The following is a 15278-nucleotide window of genomic DNA, read 5'->3' as shown; positions in this document are numbered from 1 at the left end:
TTCATTAAAAAGTTCTTATTAAATATTATTCTTGATATGGATATAATCAGCTTTAAAGACAGGAAAGTAAACTAAGCATTTTTTCTGTCTTTTTGGATCCATAGGCTGTCCATCTGGCCCAGGCAAGCTTCCAGATTGAAGCCTTCGGTTCCAAGTTTATTCTTGACCTCACACTGAACAAGTAAGTATTTAGTCATAATTCTGATAAGCAAGTGCAGTAAAACTTCACTTCATGATAATGGTTTGGTTAAAATAATGTCTGTTGTTGAAGCAACTGGTACTTTCTAGCTGATTATATGTCAGATAGCACTGAGAAAAATATAAAAGTCTGAAGTTAATTGTCTTTTTTTTCTTTTCCTGAAAGAAAAAGCATTTAGTATTTAACTTGTTAAATATCTCAAATATAGTACTTAGGTGTTATGATTTTAAGTGAAATAAATATCTGAAGTAATGCTAGCTAATTAAATGTTTACTACAATCATTACTATGTATAGGAAGCATGATAAATTACTGGCTCAAGTATAATTGGACTTTAGTCTAGAAATTTCTGTAAGAAATTTCTTACAGAAATTTCTTGCATTTTACCTGGCATTATACAGTTCACATGACTTCTGTATGAAAAACAAAGGAAATGATGACTTGCAAATATTTCGAGAAGGTTTTTGCTTTGTAATTTGCTCTAGTACAGGTTTTTAGAAATTTTGGTCTTATTGAAAATTTACCTGACTTTTCTCTGAGCATGTGTTTATGTTGATATTTCAGTGCTATTTCCTAAGTTGGAACCAATTGTACAGATATCTTTGTACAAATCGTGAGCAAGAGCTGTTGACATAAGTGAGTTTTTCATTAGTATTTTGACTAGGGCTGCATCTTGGCCAGAAAAATACCACGTAATGCTATGAGACGCTATAATGTAAGTGACCACAGTCGATACCTGAGAAACGGTAAAAGACTATAAAGAACAACTATTAAATTTCTTGTATGCTAAATTCTGTGAACTCTGCAGAAAAAAAATGCAGAGTCAGCTTGGGTGCACCTTACTCAAGTGTTATTGCAGCTTTAAGTCAGAATGAATCAGCAGAATTGAGAATTTCCTTTGTTAAAGGTATTGCAGGTTTTCTTCTTTGACTCTGCTGAGCATTGGTTGAGTTCCTTTTTACCATGCTGCGTCAGCACTGTGCCTACTTGAGAGATTTGTCTTGCCAAATCTTAGACTATGTTGAGAAGCAAGGTGTGGCTAATTTTAGTGTTTAGGGTCCTGTATTTCTTTAACTCTTACTGCAGTGGAGACTGTCGTTCCAGACCATAGCGTGATGATAGCAACCAACATTGCTATGTGTTTTGAACATTAAAACATCATGGTCATGGCAGATCTCCCAATCAAATGACTGAGAAAGGGTCAGATGGGGTATCCAGCGTATTTAGAGGTCTGTAAACAAGTCAGAAAGTTATTTACCACTAATCTTTAACATGCAGAGAAGTCAAGTTGAGCTCTGACTATGAGTAGCCCTTGCCACAAGGAGCTTATAGTCTAGTTGGGAGAGGTCGATAGATAAATATGTAACTTTAGAAATGTGAAATTTGTTCTACTTGAGATAAACATGGAATGCTATGATTGCACCAAAGAGAGGCAGCTCTTCAGGCTGGAGGAATGTGAAAAGGCATCTTGGAAAAGATGATGCTTGAGCTAAATCTTGGAGGACAAGTGCTAAAGAGGAAGGGAAGTTTGGAGATGGATGAGGCTGAGTCTTGCATGAGTCTTTTGTTGAACTTCATAGTAAATTACAAGGTTGAGGCAGAGTGAGATGAAGCAGGACACAGCCCAAGTCATAAAAGATCTTATATGTCATGCTCAAGTGCTTGGCTATCGTCCCTTAGACTGTGAAAAATGAAGTAGGGGAATAAACAGAAATTCTGTTTTCAGGAAGTGCTGAGAATGCTGAGAGGCATGGAGATGGAATGCTTTCAAGAGTCTTCAGTCAATAAAAATGATTAGAATTGCTTTGATGTAGTTGATGAGGCAGAAGGAAGTGTTAAAATTAATAGGCGCCTTGATTATATAGCTTGGTGGAAAGTGGTGGTGGAAAGTGGTGTTCAGCTGAAATGGGCAGCACAAGGAACAAACAGGTTGAATGGTGAAGAGAAAGGAATGTGAAATCAGAATAGACATAATTGATTTGAGGGACTTTGGGACACACATGAAGCCGTGTCTAAGAGGTAGGTGGATATAACAGTCTGAAGCTCAGCGAAGACATGGGAGCTGGAGATCATAGAGTCGAGAGTCATTTCCATACAAATGCTAATCACAAACATGGTTGTGAATGAGATTCTCCGGGAGCGTGGGAAGATAGTTAAGAGTTGAGGAGAGGAAGAAGAGCCCATGACGGGACAGAGAATGAGTGATAAGAGAAGTGGGAGGAGAATCAGAAGCATAACTGAGTTTCAAAACAAAGGCGTGATCTAGAGCATCACATGCAGTAGAATGATTTAGTGAGATAAGGAGCAAAGACTTCTCTGTGGATTTGCCTATTAAGTAATCGGTGGTGGTCTGAAGGCAGCAGTTTCAGTGAAGCTCTAGGGGCAGAAACCAGGTTGCCATGGGCTGGGAGTGAATGAGAGATGATGTAGAAACAGCAAGTACCCATTGGGGAGGTTTCAGAAGGAAAGAGCGCCAGGGGTAGTAGCTAGAAGAAGACATTGGGGGTCAAGGGAGGGACTTTTAGTGATAACAGAGCTGAGAGATGAAGCTGATAAGAGAGTGAGATAATAGTGATAATAGGCTGAGAGATGAAGCTGATAAGAGAGTGAGAGGGGATGATACAGAGGAGAGAGAAGTTAATTTATGGAGCAAGATCTGGGCGAAGACAGAAGAGAGTGAGATCAAGAGCACAAGGGCAGAATTTAGTTTTGAACTAGGAGAGCGTTCATCCCCAACTTGTGTGATGGTATTAGCGTGTCTGCAGGTAGAGACTGGTTTGTAGTTGAAGGGATGGAGTTCAGCAGATGCGTCTCTGAAGATTTCCTTCTTGGAGACAGCAGTATCTGCCGTTGGGATTGGGATGGGGAGGGAAGATGGGGTAGGTTGGGACTTGAGGAAAATGATGAAAGTCTAGGTTAATTGCTGAGAGGAGTGAGTAAGGAAGCTCACCAAGGTCATATTAAAGAATTTATGAGCAGCCTGTAGAAATCAAGTGTTATGTGTTAGCCTTAGCATCATTCTTCCTGATTTTTTTTTTTACATCACTTCAGTATGTGAGGAAGGAGGCAGGTTGTAGTATGGATCAAGGTTCACTTTTTCTGGTGGTGGCACAGAGGAAAAACAGTGGAGGCAGACCTCTGAATTCTGGTAAATAACAGGTAGTTAAGTATTAGGATCAAGTCTTGGTAGAAAGGGAGATGAGGTCAAGAGGAGGCTTATAGACTAGGAGAAAATGAGATCTCTGTAGGGAGAATTAAATGCAGTGGGAGGGAGGCCATGAGAGCTCCAATCGTGTGGTGTCTCCCTGACGCAGAGTCCCCAGCCACCTGAGAACAATGTGAGTGTGTGATACTGATATGACCTGGAGATAGCAATTGTACTGTATCAACTTGTGACATGTGTTGGCCAGGGTGCACCTTGAGTTTAAATGACTTTTAATGGCTGAGATTAATTAAAAATTGATCCATATTAGAATAAAGTTAGAGTCAAGAGCATTTTTAATCAGTCATGGAGGAAGCAAAAGAGCTCCTGAGGAAAGAGAGATCTCACTGCCACCGCAGGGTGGTCGTTGCCACACCACGTACAACAATTTTAAGTTGTTAGAGGAGGGAAAAGGCAACAGGTATATGACAAGTATATGGGCTCAGTGAGGGAACGAAATATAAAGATGTTGAAATAAACCAATGAAAGCAGTGACCATAGAATGTAAATGGTTAATGATGTCACCAGGCCTGGACTGCCAGCTTATGAAGATTACCCTCATATGAACTCCTGAGAGGAGAACCTTTTGGAATCTGTGCTTTCATGGATTGAACAAGTGAGGCCTTGGCTTGCTGAGGCATCTCAGGGCAGAGGTGTGTGTCTTTTATTTGTTCAGCAAATGTCGAGTGAGCATCAGCGATATGCCTCTGACTGCTATAGGTGCTGATGCTGTTGAGAACAGGCTAGACAAAGCACCTGCTTCCCCTGTTGGAGCTTCATTCCACGGCAAGAGGCAGTGAACCACTAAATGCACCAGATAAGTGCGTTAAAGAACATAAACTGGTCTCTGTGATGGAGAGGGACTGCAGGTGGAGGTGAACCACTAAATGCACCAGATAAGTGTGTTAAAGAACATAAACTGGTCTCTGTGATGGAGAGGGACTGCAGGTGGAGGTGACCAATGTGATTTAGATGTCACAGAAGCCAGAAGGTATGTCTCGGGAGGGACATTGAGCTGAGACGTGATCATCAAAGATGAGCTACTACACAAAGCTTGGAGGCTGACGGTTCCACACAGCTGGGACAGTAAGACAGCAAGTGCTGAGGAGAACATAGAATGGTCAAGAGGGACAGAAGCTGATGTGACTGGAGTGCAGCAGGGGGCAGGAGATGGAGGGACACTGAAGAGATGAGATCAGAGAGGAAGCTGTGTAGCCAGAACAATGTCATGGTAAGATGTTTGGATGTGGAGCCGCTGTGAGGCGGTCGTCATGGATGTCACACCTTCAGATTTACATTTTATTTAGCTCAAAAGGTCCTCATTGTGGCCTCAGAGGACTTTTAGTCAGATTCCTTTCAGGATACTCTCCTTTTTAATTTAGTTTTTCCTCTAGAATAACCATTGTTTCAAGTTATAGAAGCTTTAAAAAGGATTACTGGATTACTAATTCTCAATATGTATCAATCCTTTGAGGTCCCAGGGGTGGTCTGAGGATTGTCTTTCCCTATGTGTGATTGGAGTTATCCAAAGCCTGTGTTACCTGTAATTAAATTTACTGGTGTCTTCAGCCAGCGTTTTTTGGAAATAACTGCAATCAGAGCCATGTCGAAAGCACAGGTTTGGGAGTCGAACAGACCGGGGTTTGAATCTGAGGCTGCCATTAACTAATTGTGTGAACTTGGGCAATTTTCTCAACTTCTTTTTTAATAACAGTTTGAGATACGTGCCATAAAATTCACTCATTTGAAGTACACCATTCAGTGGTTTTTATTGTATTCACAGAGTTGTGCAGTTATCACCATCATCTAATTCCAGAACATTTTCATTGCCCCAGAAAGAAAACTTGTGCCTGTAGGAGTCACTGCCCATTCTCCTCTCCCCCAAGCCTCTGGCCACCACCCATCTACTTTCTGTCTCTATAGATTTGACCATTTTGGACATTCATATAAATGATGGGTTGGTACAACTTGCAGCCTTTTGTGATTGGTTTCTTACACTTAGTGTAATGTTTTCAAGTTTCATCTATGCTGTGGCTGAATCATCTGCCATTAAATGGATATAGTCTTCTTAAGCTTTTGTTTCCTTCCCAAATCGTAGATTGTTGTAAGGATTAAATGAGATAATGTGTGGTCCTTGGACATGTCTGCAAATTGGAAGGATGTGTTCAATGCTCTGAACTTAACGTTTGGCTCCATTTTTTTGTTGTTGTTTATATACTCTTTTTGCTAGAACATAGAGGGATGACTGATACCCCAACGAAGATTAAGCCTTCTGTAACCTCCAATGAACCCATTGGGGAGACACTGCTAGACCTGGATCATATCTGGATTTGGCTTTGTTGTACATATGTAAATAGTGGTGACATTTGATGTTGGGCCGCCAGGAATCTTGGAAAAGGAAAATTGACATAGCATCTCCAGTTCAGAGAATTACACAGACCTCAATGATCACGGTCTTCTGTGCAGAGGCTGTTGCGCTGACTCGCGGTGATGTTTTCATTCACCTAGGGAAGGGGTTCGAGGTGTGTACTGATGAGTGTGTGCAGGAGAAGATGGGGCGGTGCGAGGATTCAGATCATCGGAGTAGTCTAATGTCTTCACACGGAAGGGGGCGGCCTTGCGGAAGTGTTCAGTGAGAATGGAGGCGTGATGAAAAGATTTGAAGTAAAGCATCCAGTAAGGTAGTTAGGGATTTAGGAGAAGATCTTTGTTCTGATGTTTTTGGGAATCAGGGTGTTTGATTTAAGATGAATGTCTAGAAAATGCTGATTTAAAGACATAGATGCACATAGTAATTTGCTCATTAAAAGCAGTTCATGCAGTGCTTTTGAAAGAAGAAAATAGCCACATTGATGTAGTTTTGGTTAGGTTAAATAAAGAACCTGACTTTCGTGCTGATTAGGGTGATTAATTTATTCTTCATTTAGTCAACAAACATTTATTGAACATCTAGTTTGCATAAGAGATTGTGTTGTGCAACCCAGGGAATTCAGAGCTGTGTAAAAGAATTCCTCTTCTCCAGGAGCCCACAGTAGAGACATAAGATTAAAACATATGCAAATAGTATTAAATCATGAGAGGAAGTGATTGATTCCTGAGGCCTTGGTGCTGAGGGAAGATTTTTGGAGGGAAGGTGGGATTTGATGTTCCTCTTAAAGGATGCCGCCTTGGTTTTGGTTCCCTTGGTAGCAGACCCTGAGGCAAGGACTCTGGGAAATGCCTTTAGGGAGCGGGGAAGGGAGATGTAGAAGAGGAGGGGACTGAAAAGGGGTGAGTTCACTTGTGCCTGACTTGGGCTCTTTCCACCAAGGAACCCTGGGTGTCTGTGCATTCGTTCTCTAGAACATGCCGGAACGTTTTCCAGCTGAGGAGCTAGGAAGCTGGACTTCTGTCCACCAACTACCAGTCTCTTGTTGTTGGGGGACTACTTCTGGGGACATTAACTCTTCAGTACCTCCTCTGCACCTCCTCTAGGGTAAAATAAAAGCGCTGAGGCCAAGAGTCTCAGGTCTTTTCAGTCAGCTGCCTTCAGTGTGTGGAGGTGAATGCTGAGGGCCTGTGGCAGGTCTGTCAGTCTGCTGCAGTGGCTTTCTGTTTGGAAAGATGTGGGAGGGAGAAAGAAGCATCCACAAGGGGAAATGGCAGAGCAAAGGTGTGGTGGGAGCGGGAAGCATCAGACTTCCCGTGAGTGTGAAGATAAGATGGGTGAACCCTTAACTCAAAGCGGTAGCTGGAAGGCAAACTACCTAAATTTGGTTTTTAAGAAGAAATGTGTGGAGAAGAAACAGCCCCGCTGCTGCTGCCCCATTTGCCTTTTGTGCGTGAGTAGGACCAGAAGCTACGAGCTCTGGCTAGAGAAGAGTGTGAGGCAAATTGACCTGCACTCCAACCCGAGACTGTGGTGTAGCCATCTTCCGCCTTGGCTTGTGAATGCACATGACTCCTGAACCACAATTGGCTGGCCCTGTGTGCCTGTGCCGACCCCCCACTTCTCTCCTACTGTCTGCCGCCCATCAGTATCACTGCTGAAATTCCTCTTACACATCTGGGTGAGGGAAGCAGGGAAAGGACTGGCTTTTTGGAGTCCAGGTTTCAATCAGTCTTGTTGAGGTTGCTAGCTCAGGCATGCTCTCTGGGTTTTAGTCTGAAGGAGGTAGAGGATATGTGTAACATTGCTCTCCATTTCAGGATTCTGTGTCTTTAAGATGCTGCTAACTCATCGGCTAAATGCTTTTTTTCCTAATTTCAGAGCTCTGTGTAAGGAAGCTCATTACTACAATAATAATGATGGTGATAGACCCCGTGCTAAGCCCTTTACCCATATTCTCCAATTTAAATTATTTTAATGACCTTGTGAAGAGGATGTGATCATCTCCACTTTACAGTTGAGCATCCTAAGGCCTGGAGAGATTAAGTCACGTGCTGGTATTTGACATGGGCTGTCCGTCTGGACTATTCTTCTGTGGCTGCTTTACTATATCATTTACAAATGAGCTGGGTGTAATTCTAATGATTGCTCATCTGTTCATATTAAGTGAGAATATGGGAATTGAACAATTTTAGTCAATTTTTAACAATATAAAGAAAACTAGAAGGTCCCAGTAGGATTTAAAATAAGCCTGTTTTTGTTTGAGCAGACCATCTGTTATTGTGCCAGATTATATCCCCTCAAAATTCACATGTCAAAGTCCTAACCCTCAGTTCCTCAGAATATAACTGTATTTGGAGATAAAGATTTTAAAGAGGTAATTAAGTTAAAATGAAGCTGTTAGGATGAATCTTAATCTAATGTGAGTGGCGTCCTTATAAGAATAGGAAATTTGGACACAGACATGTGCACAGAGGAAACATCATGAGAGGACACAGCAAGAAGGCGACCATCTGCAAGTCAGGGAGAGAGGGCTCGGAATGAAACCAGCCCTGCCCACACCTTGATCTTGGATTTGTAGTCTCTAGAAGTGTGAAGATATGTTTCTGTTGTTTAAGTCACCAGTCTGTGATACTCTGTTAAGCAGCCCGAGCAAATTAATACTCATCCTAATTATTGCTTACTTCTTGCAGTGAGACATTCAGTATTAGGCTGCTGCTCGATAATGGGTAAATCTGTTTGTCTCTCATAGCTAGTTTTCCTACTATACTTTCCAAGTGCATTTTGAGAGATTATGGTCCTTTTTTTTTTTTTGTATTTATGGACTTAGGGAAGAGTGAACTATTTTGGTAGTTTTGAAAAAGTTTCTGTGATAATAAGTGATTTTAAGAGGCAAAGATCCTCAAAGTATCGATTGCCACTGTGTCATGTGCAATATGATGTAGATGCATAGTGCTTTTGATATCTTTTAGAGGCCTAGTAGTAGTCTAAGTTTTCCTGTGCTGGCAGGGATGAATTGCTGCAGGGTTTTCTTAGGGCACCCTTTCCTATCTGGTTCTAAACATTTTGATTCTATTGTGCCAGGTAGCTCTTCCTTTTGCCATATTTTCTCTGATCAAATGAGTGTTTATCAGGTCTCTCTCAGGAATTTCTGGCTGAAGAATTACCCCATATTGAATGCTTTGGACGTTACCATTATCATTTGCTTTGATGATCCATCTTTATGTCGGTAGATTAGGTCCAGAAACTCTTGAAAAATTTCATAATAAAATATTGCTTAAATATTAATAGGTTCTAGTCCTATTTTTTAGGATGTGTATCTGACCTACTTTCAAAATGGTTTGAGAATGACTTTCACAATTAAGCATAATAATAGCAGAAGCATTAAAAATAAAATCACGATTAAACCATTGCTATTTATGTAGTGATTCTTGATTTCCATAGGTGGATGAGAACCAGTATAACTTTTAGGTGGTGAAGGACACTGGATGTTTGCTTCTGCCTACAGTTGGAGACTTTCTTACCCTGTGCTCTCTTGCCTGTTGATAATAATTAATGTGGATGAATGGGATCCAGGGAGATCAAATACCAGGCTGAGGAAATCAGGAGGGCCATAGGAGCTGGATTTAGATTTTCTAAAGTTCCAAGAGGTGAGAAGACCATAATTGCCCAGAAAGGAGGAGTCTATGGCTATAGCCTCCAGCACCAAGGGTAAAAAAATATGGCATCTAAGAATTTCTAGCAAAATCAAAGAGATCTAATTGTCATTTGGATCACATTGTATTGTTTATTTAATTTAGGATGTAAAAGACATATCTGTGTGAATTAAAAGACTATTTCTTGATTGATGGATTAAAAGAGACCCTTTGCAGGGTCAAATATGTGGTGACAGAAAGAAATGTAACTATGGGAGGTGAACACACAGTGTAAATATATATATATATATATGCTTTACAGTTAAGTGTCCAGCTGAAACTTAATGGATTTCATTAACCGATGTCACTATAAAAGATAAATTAATTAATTAATTTTAAAAACTAATAAAAAAAATAAAAGAGACCATTGGCAAGTGCCCACCCCAATGCAGAATGTAGGCAAATAAAACTTGAACTTGATTCATTCTTCAGACCACTTCTCGGTCTTTTGAAGACAGATTCATGTATAAAAATTTCAGAAGTTAATCATGGCAAAAAATTGAAAAGCACAGATTCGATGTTACTAGGCAGCTGAAATGAGTTAATTGCAGTAGTTACTGAATATAGATCTTACTTTTCTGACAGTTAAGTGAGAAAGGCCACATATTAGGGTATTTAGTTCCCATTATCTGATAAAAGAAGTTAGTCTGTCTAGAGATATAAACGTTTTTCTGTCAAGGAGAAATTTATTTCTTTAGCCCTGGTGTAGAGCATTTGGTAGCATAATGGTTGTCTGCAACCATGGTTTTGTGAATGACCAGAAATGTTACTTAAATGGACTTCTCATATTGACTCTCTATATTAGCCAAATGCATAAGGTCTTTCTAACCTCAGAGGATTGATCAATAGATTTCCATTGATTGAAGCCTTTTATGAACCATTCCAAGCACTTTTTATTTCAGAAATGTTTATTGAGTACCTGCTAAGTGCCAGGCTCTTTTGAAGCTGCCAGAGAGAAATGCTTCCCTCATGAAGCTTACAATGGAGGAAAAAGACAGGTCTACAGGCATTTAAATTGCAGTCTGAGAAGTGTGGTGGGGAAAATAGAGAATGCTTTTATCCCTCGTAGGAGGTGTGGGAGTGGTTAGAGAGCTAAATGTCTGTGGAGCTAAACGTGTAAGCTCAGACTTAAAGCTTAAGAGTTGGCCAGTGGAAGGATTGAGAGTTAGGTAGGTGAGGGCCTGAAGGTAGTAGGCAAGAGAAGTGAGTGAGAGAAAATGGAGGCTTGGAGAAATTAATAAAACCACACAGCTAGTAAATGACAGTAGGAATCAGAACTCAGGATTGTCTACTGTCAAAGCCTTTGGGAAGTGAGACATTTTTTCAGTGATGAAGTAATCCATTGAAGTTATGTTTGAAAAGCTCTACAAAAATGAGCTTTAGAGAAATAAATTTTATATCACCTACCTTTTTTAACATTTTGCTTAACTTCCACTACTCCTATTTCTTGCATAAATCTAGCTCTGAACAGTAATTTATTAAGTTCTGCTGGAACTGTGTTATTTCTAGAACCATTTTTGATGAGTCATAGGCTAGACTTTCATGCCTAGTTATTTCCCTCTAATCTTTTAAAATTAATTATAATATTAGAATCCCTGATATTTGAATTCTAACTTTGCTTTACTATGATTTGTTTGTAAAAGTCCTTTCTTTAAGTCCTTTCTAATTTCTCTTACATGATGATATACATGAGCTTTAGTATTTCAATTGTTTAAAAACAACTTGAATAGGCTTTTTCATAAGACCATTTCTGCCAAAAGTTTCAATTTCTTATTTTGTTAAAATAATTTTAAAATTAAATATATATTTATATTTCTTACAGGAATGTTTTTCAAATCAGAGGTTGAAAATCTCTAAACACATTGTAGAATACACATTTCATTTTTTCCTCCTTTATTTTTAGCTCAAATGACTTCACACATGCAATAAATAAGAGACTAAACTATGTGACAAGAAGGATATCACAGCATAAGGACAAGACTCTGTCTCCTATAAATCCCTAGAATTTCTTAGAGACTTAATTGTGTCTGAAGCTCTTCATCATTACTGTTAGTATTTATTCTTTGAGCACTCACCGACCTGGTACTTGACCCTAAGGAGATGCTTTGCTCTTATTCAGACAACAGTAAAGGGTTTCTTTGTGTGACTTCTAGCACTTGCCTGTCTTCCCTCCCCCACCTTCTGCACTGTGCTATGTTATTGTGTGAAAAAGAATGAGATGTAGTCTCTTTAAAGAGCCCACAATTTAGAGTGGGATCAAGGAAAGCTACACAGAGGAGATGGTGAATTTTGAAGGATAAGTGATTTAAGGATGAATTTTAATACTTTTGGATGGGTTGGGGGCAGTAACTCTTTTGAGCACTCACTTATTTTCACTGATGAGTCGGTATTTGGTATAGAATCTTCACTGGATATATACAAATGATGGGTTATTGATACAGGGTAGTTAATTTGCATCATTTTTCTCACTAGTATCTAACAGCCAGGAATAGTTTTATGAGCTTTAAAAATGAAGTACTGACGTTTTACTGAGGTTAAAAATACATATGTGCCCATTTCCTTTTAGTTAACTATTTCTATGAAATCATTAATGTACTTGTGACTGAGTGTGTAAACACCAAGTGACAACGGTGCTTTCAGAAGTAAATAATACATCTATTTTTTCATCCAGCTTTGAATACCTTGGTTCTTTTTTGTGCTTTTGATTTGGTGAACTCTAAAAAATGAGTAAACTGCAAGACACTATTAGATATTCTTTTTTCATGAAAGCAGTTTGAGGCAAGGTTTCCAAGTCAGTGGATTAAAGGCAGCAAACTGTTCCTGCACCCAGCACCACCAACAAAATGCCCTTACTACATTTTCCTTGTTTTGACTTTATAGCTCTCCTCGAGATTCGCTGTTTGGAAGTACTTTTTATAATTAAAATATTATATGACTTGTTTGAAAAATTATTTTGTTCTGTTTTATATGCAAGGAATTTTTCTTTCTTCCTGTAGGGCCCAGTATATAAGGCTTGCTTAATGCCTTGATCAGATACTAATGTCAAAGTAGAGTATCTCATAGCACCGTACCTACCATCCTATAGCAAAGCTATATTGAAAGCCAAAAGAAAACTAATATTCTTTGAAGGCCACTCCTGGTAATAACTTAATTACATGTCTCTCAAGGTACAAAAACCACAAATCCTCAGATGTTACTCAGCATGTGTGCAGCACAGGTGTGTGGGTAGTTACCCATGATAATTGAGGACATTACTACATTATATCATAAAAAAATGGCCTTTAGGAAGGAAACAAAACCTTTTATGTGACTAAGACTTATCTCTGCCACAGCAGTGGATAATAATACAGACTCTGGAATCAAAATGTGTTTTTTAGTATAATTTGACTAACAAACAGTGCTGCAGCAATGCTTTATGTAGAGCAGTGTAGATGTCCCTCTCCTGTCTTTTGTGAGGGATCCAGAGGGTCCATCTTGTCTTTATTCTAGTCTTGGCATCAGGGGAAGTCCAAGAACATAAGAATATGCTTCCGAGTTAAACCTAATTTCTTTCGCCTGCGTGTGCCTCCACATGTGAAGGGAGTTCGTGGTTAGGCGGGGCATACTCCCCTTCCACACTTTCCCTCCACCATGGATCCTTCCGTCATCTTCCACTTCTGATTTAGGGCTTTGAATGTAGAAGCCTCATACTTCATTTGAAGAGAGTTGGATTTAATTGCAGAATACTTCCTACTCTGGTGCTTTTCTGAGTTTAAAGTCAAGATACAAATTTCTTTTTTTAAAGGACTTGTTTCTTGTATTAAAGGTGCCTGAGTTAGGTGAGCTTTCCACCTTTTTTGACTTCATTAAAGTGTGTAACTTTTGAATTTCCACTTTGAAGTGGAAAGGATTGATAAAGGTTGCTGATTTGATTAAATTATGATACCTTGAATTATGATACCTTAATGAAAACTGTTACATGTATATTTGTGTATTTGATTCCTGCTTCCAAGAACAACTTTTAGCTTCTTTTATGAGCTTCCTTTGAAGCATGGGAGGTTGGAGTTAGATAAATCCTTAAATGTCATGCAGTCCAACTTCCTAGCTGACTCTAATATCTCTTTTTATCCCCATTGAGTGGTTTTCTACTGTTTTCCTAACCACCTCCAGGTCTGAGGTAGCTGTTTCTTACATCATGCTGACTTATCGAGTTCTTTTTTTTTTTCCTATCTTTCTGTAATTTTTGACCTCCAAGTCTCAATTTTGTACTTAAAAGCCACTCACTTATGGAGACTGAACATCAGTCTACTTCATTCAATTATTAGCACTTCTTATCCTGAGATAGATGTTGTCCCCCACCAAATAGCCAAGATTCTGTTCATAGGTGTTCACCTAGAATACAAAATAAGTATTTTCCAAGAAAAAAGAAGATGGGAAAGTTATAAAAAGAAATTTCTAATACTTAACTTGAAAAGTACTATTTTTCAAGCATGTAAGAAGTTATTTATAGTTTCTCCCTGCCAGTTTTCAGTACTATTAAGCAGTAGGAGCTTTTTGCAATCTAAAAAATGGTATATTGAAGTCTGTAAGAAGTTTCTGCAAGGTGAAAGCAATCTCAAGTTGAATTCTGCCAGATTTTTGATGTCTCATGTTTTATAGATGAGCTTATACAGTCTTATAATATGCATCATTATAGATCAACTTAATGCAGTCTGTTAAGAGAACAGTTAAAAACTAATGACTCGTTAATAGATGTACACTCCAATGTGTTAAATGTAATTGAATTTTATTTCTAAAATTGCATTGAAATATGATAAAATATTTTTGCATTCTAGCTAGAATTGAATGCAGTAACTTAAATATGTTTTTAGGGTCTTCTTTGGAGAAAATATTAGGCTATTTCAGAAATCAAATTTAATGCCAAAAATTAATCTTTATCCGATCTCATTATTTTGGAAAGAATAATATCAAAAACTCACTAACTTCACTTAGTTTGGAGCATGATGGTGATGTGTAGAAAAACAATCTAAAAACCATTGGTATGAAATGCCATACCTTTGTATTGTTTATTATATTTATTAACAAATCCACTGTCCAAATCTGATTGAAAATTCTCTTTTTGCATATATATAGTAGGCACATTGTATATAAGGGTGTGCCCTTTAAATTGGCTAAGTATTTGGCCATTGTCTTTGTTCAAAGTAGGTCATCTTCTAATGAATTTATGTAAAAACATTTTATGAATAACTGTGGTTATTTTCTCCTGTGTTAACCTATGACTCAGCAAAAACGTTTCCTCTGTGTTTTCAAGATTTAAAATTTTTCTTTTTTCAAAAAGCATGTATTTTTTTCAATAACATGCTGTTTATTTACTCTACTATGTAAAACAAATATTAGTGGTAAAAGTCAGTATTTTCCATTAACTTTAGAGAACACTGGAAGGAAGCCAAGCACTCACACATAGCATATTTTGGTGATTGGGACTGATATTTCTTTAATTTTTACATTAGCTTCAGGTGCAGAGGGTTTCTGTGACACAAACATTCAGTCTATTAATCATCTTTCTCATCGTGGCACACGGCAGCACCCTTCTGGGCAAGGCCCCAATATTGTTTAATGTTTTCATTCTTGTCTATTTCCAGTCTCCTTCTTATTCTCTCCACTCTTGTCCTAATGAGGCAAATATCCAAAAATGTCTTCCATGAACCGTTTTTTGTATGTGCTCTTATAAATATGTATGTTATAGTTTAGAGGCATATAATTTTATTTCATATAAATGGTGCTATTCTACAGATCTCTACTCAACACAGCATTTAAAGATCTATGCCTTTAACTG

The 15278-nt window shown here is 38.6% G+C and overlaps 1 protein-coding gene across 2 annotated transcripts in view; it reads left to right on the top strand.

Moving 5' to 3' along the window:
* The window catches only part of ADAM23 (ADAM metallopeptidase domain 23), a 155054-nt gene that overhangs the window by 31910 nt on the left and 107866 nt on the right, over positions 1–15278 (top strand). For both annotated transcript variants that reach the window (XM_011369705.2, XM_023536301.1), the window contains exon 3: positions 105–181. In XM_011369705.2, coding sequence (XP_011368007.2) covers positions 105–181 — 77 coding nt within the window. The remainder of the gene's footprint in view (positions 1–104; positions 182–15278) is intronic.

The sequence above is a fragment of the Pteropus vampyrus genome, unplaced genomic scaffold (genome assembly GCF_000151845.1).
Source record: "Pteropus vampyrus isolate Shadow unplaced genomic scaffold, Pvam_2.0 Scaffold152, whole genome shotgun sequence".
Classification (NCBI taxonomy): domain Eukaryota; kingdom Metazoa; phylum Chordata; class Mammalia; order Chiroptera; family Pteropodidae; genus Pteropus; species Pteropus vampyrus.
The sequence above is the reverse complement of the archived record's forward strand: the minus strand, read 5'-3'. Positions and strand labels throughout refer to the sequence as shown.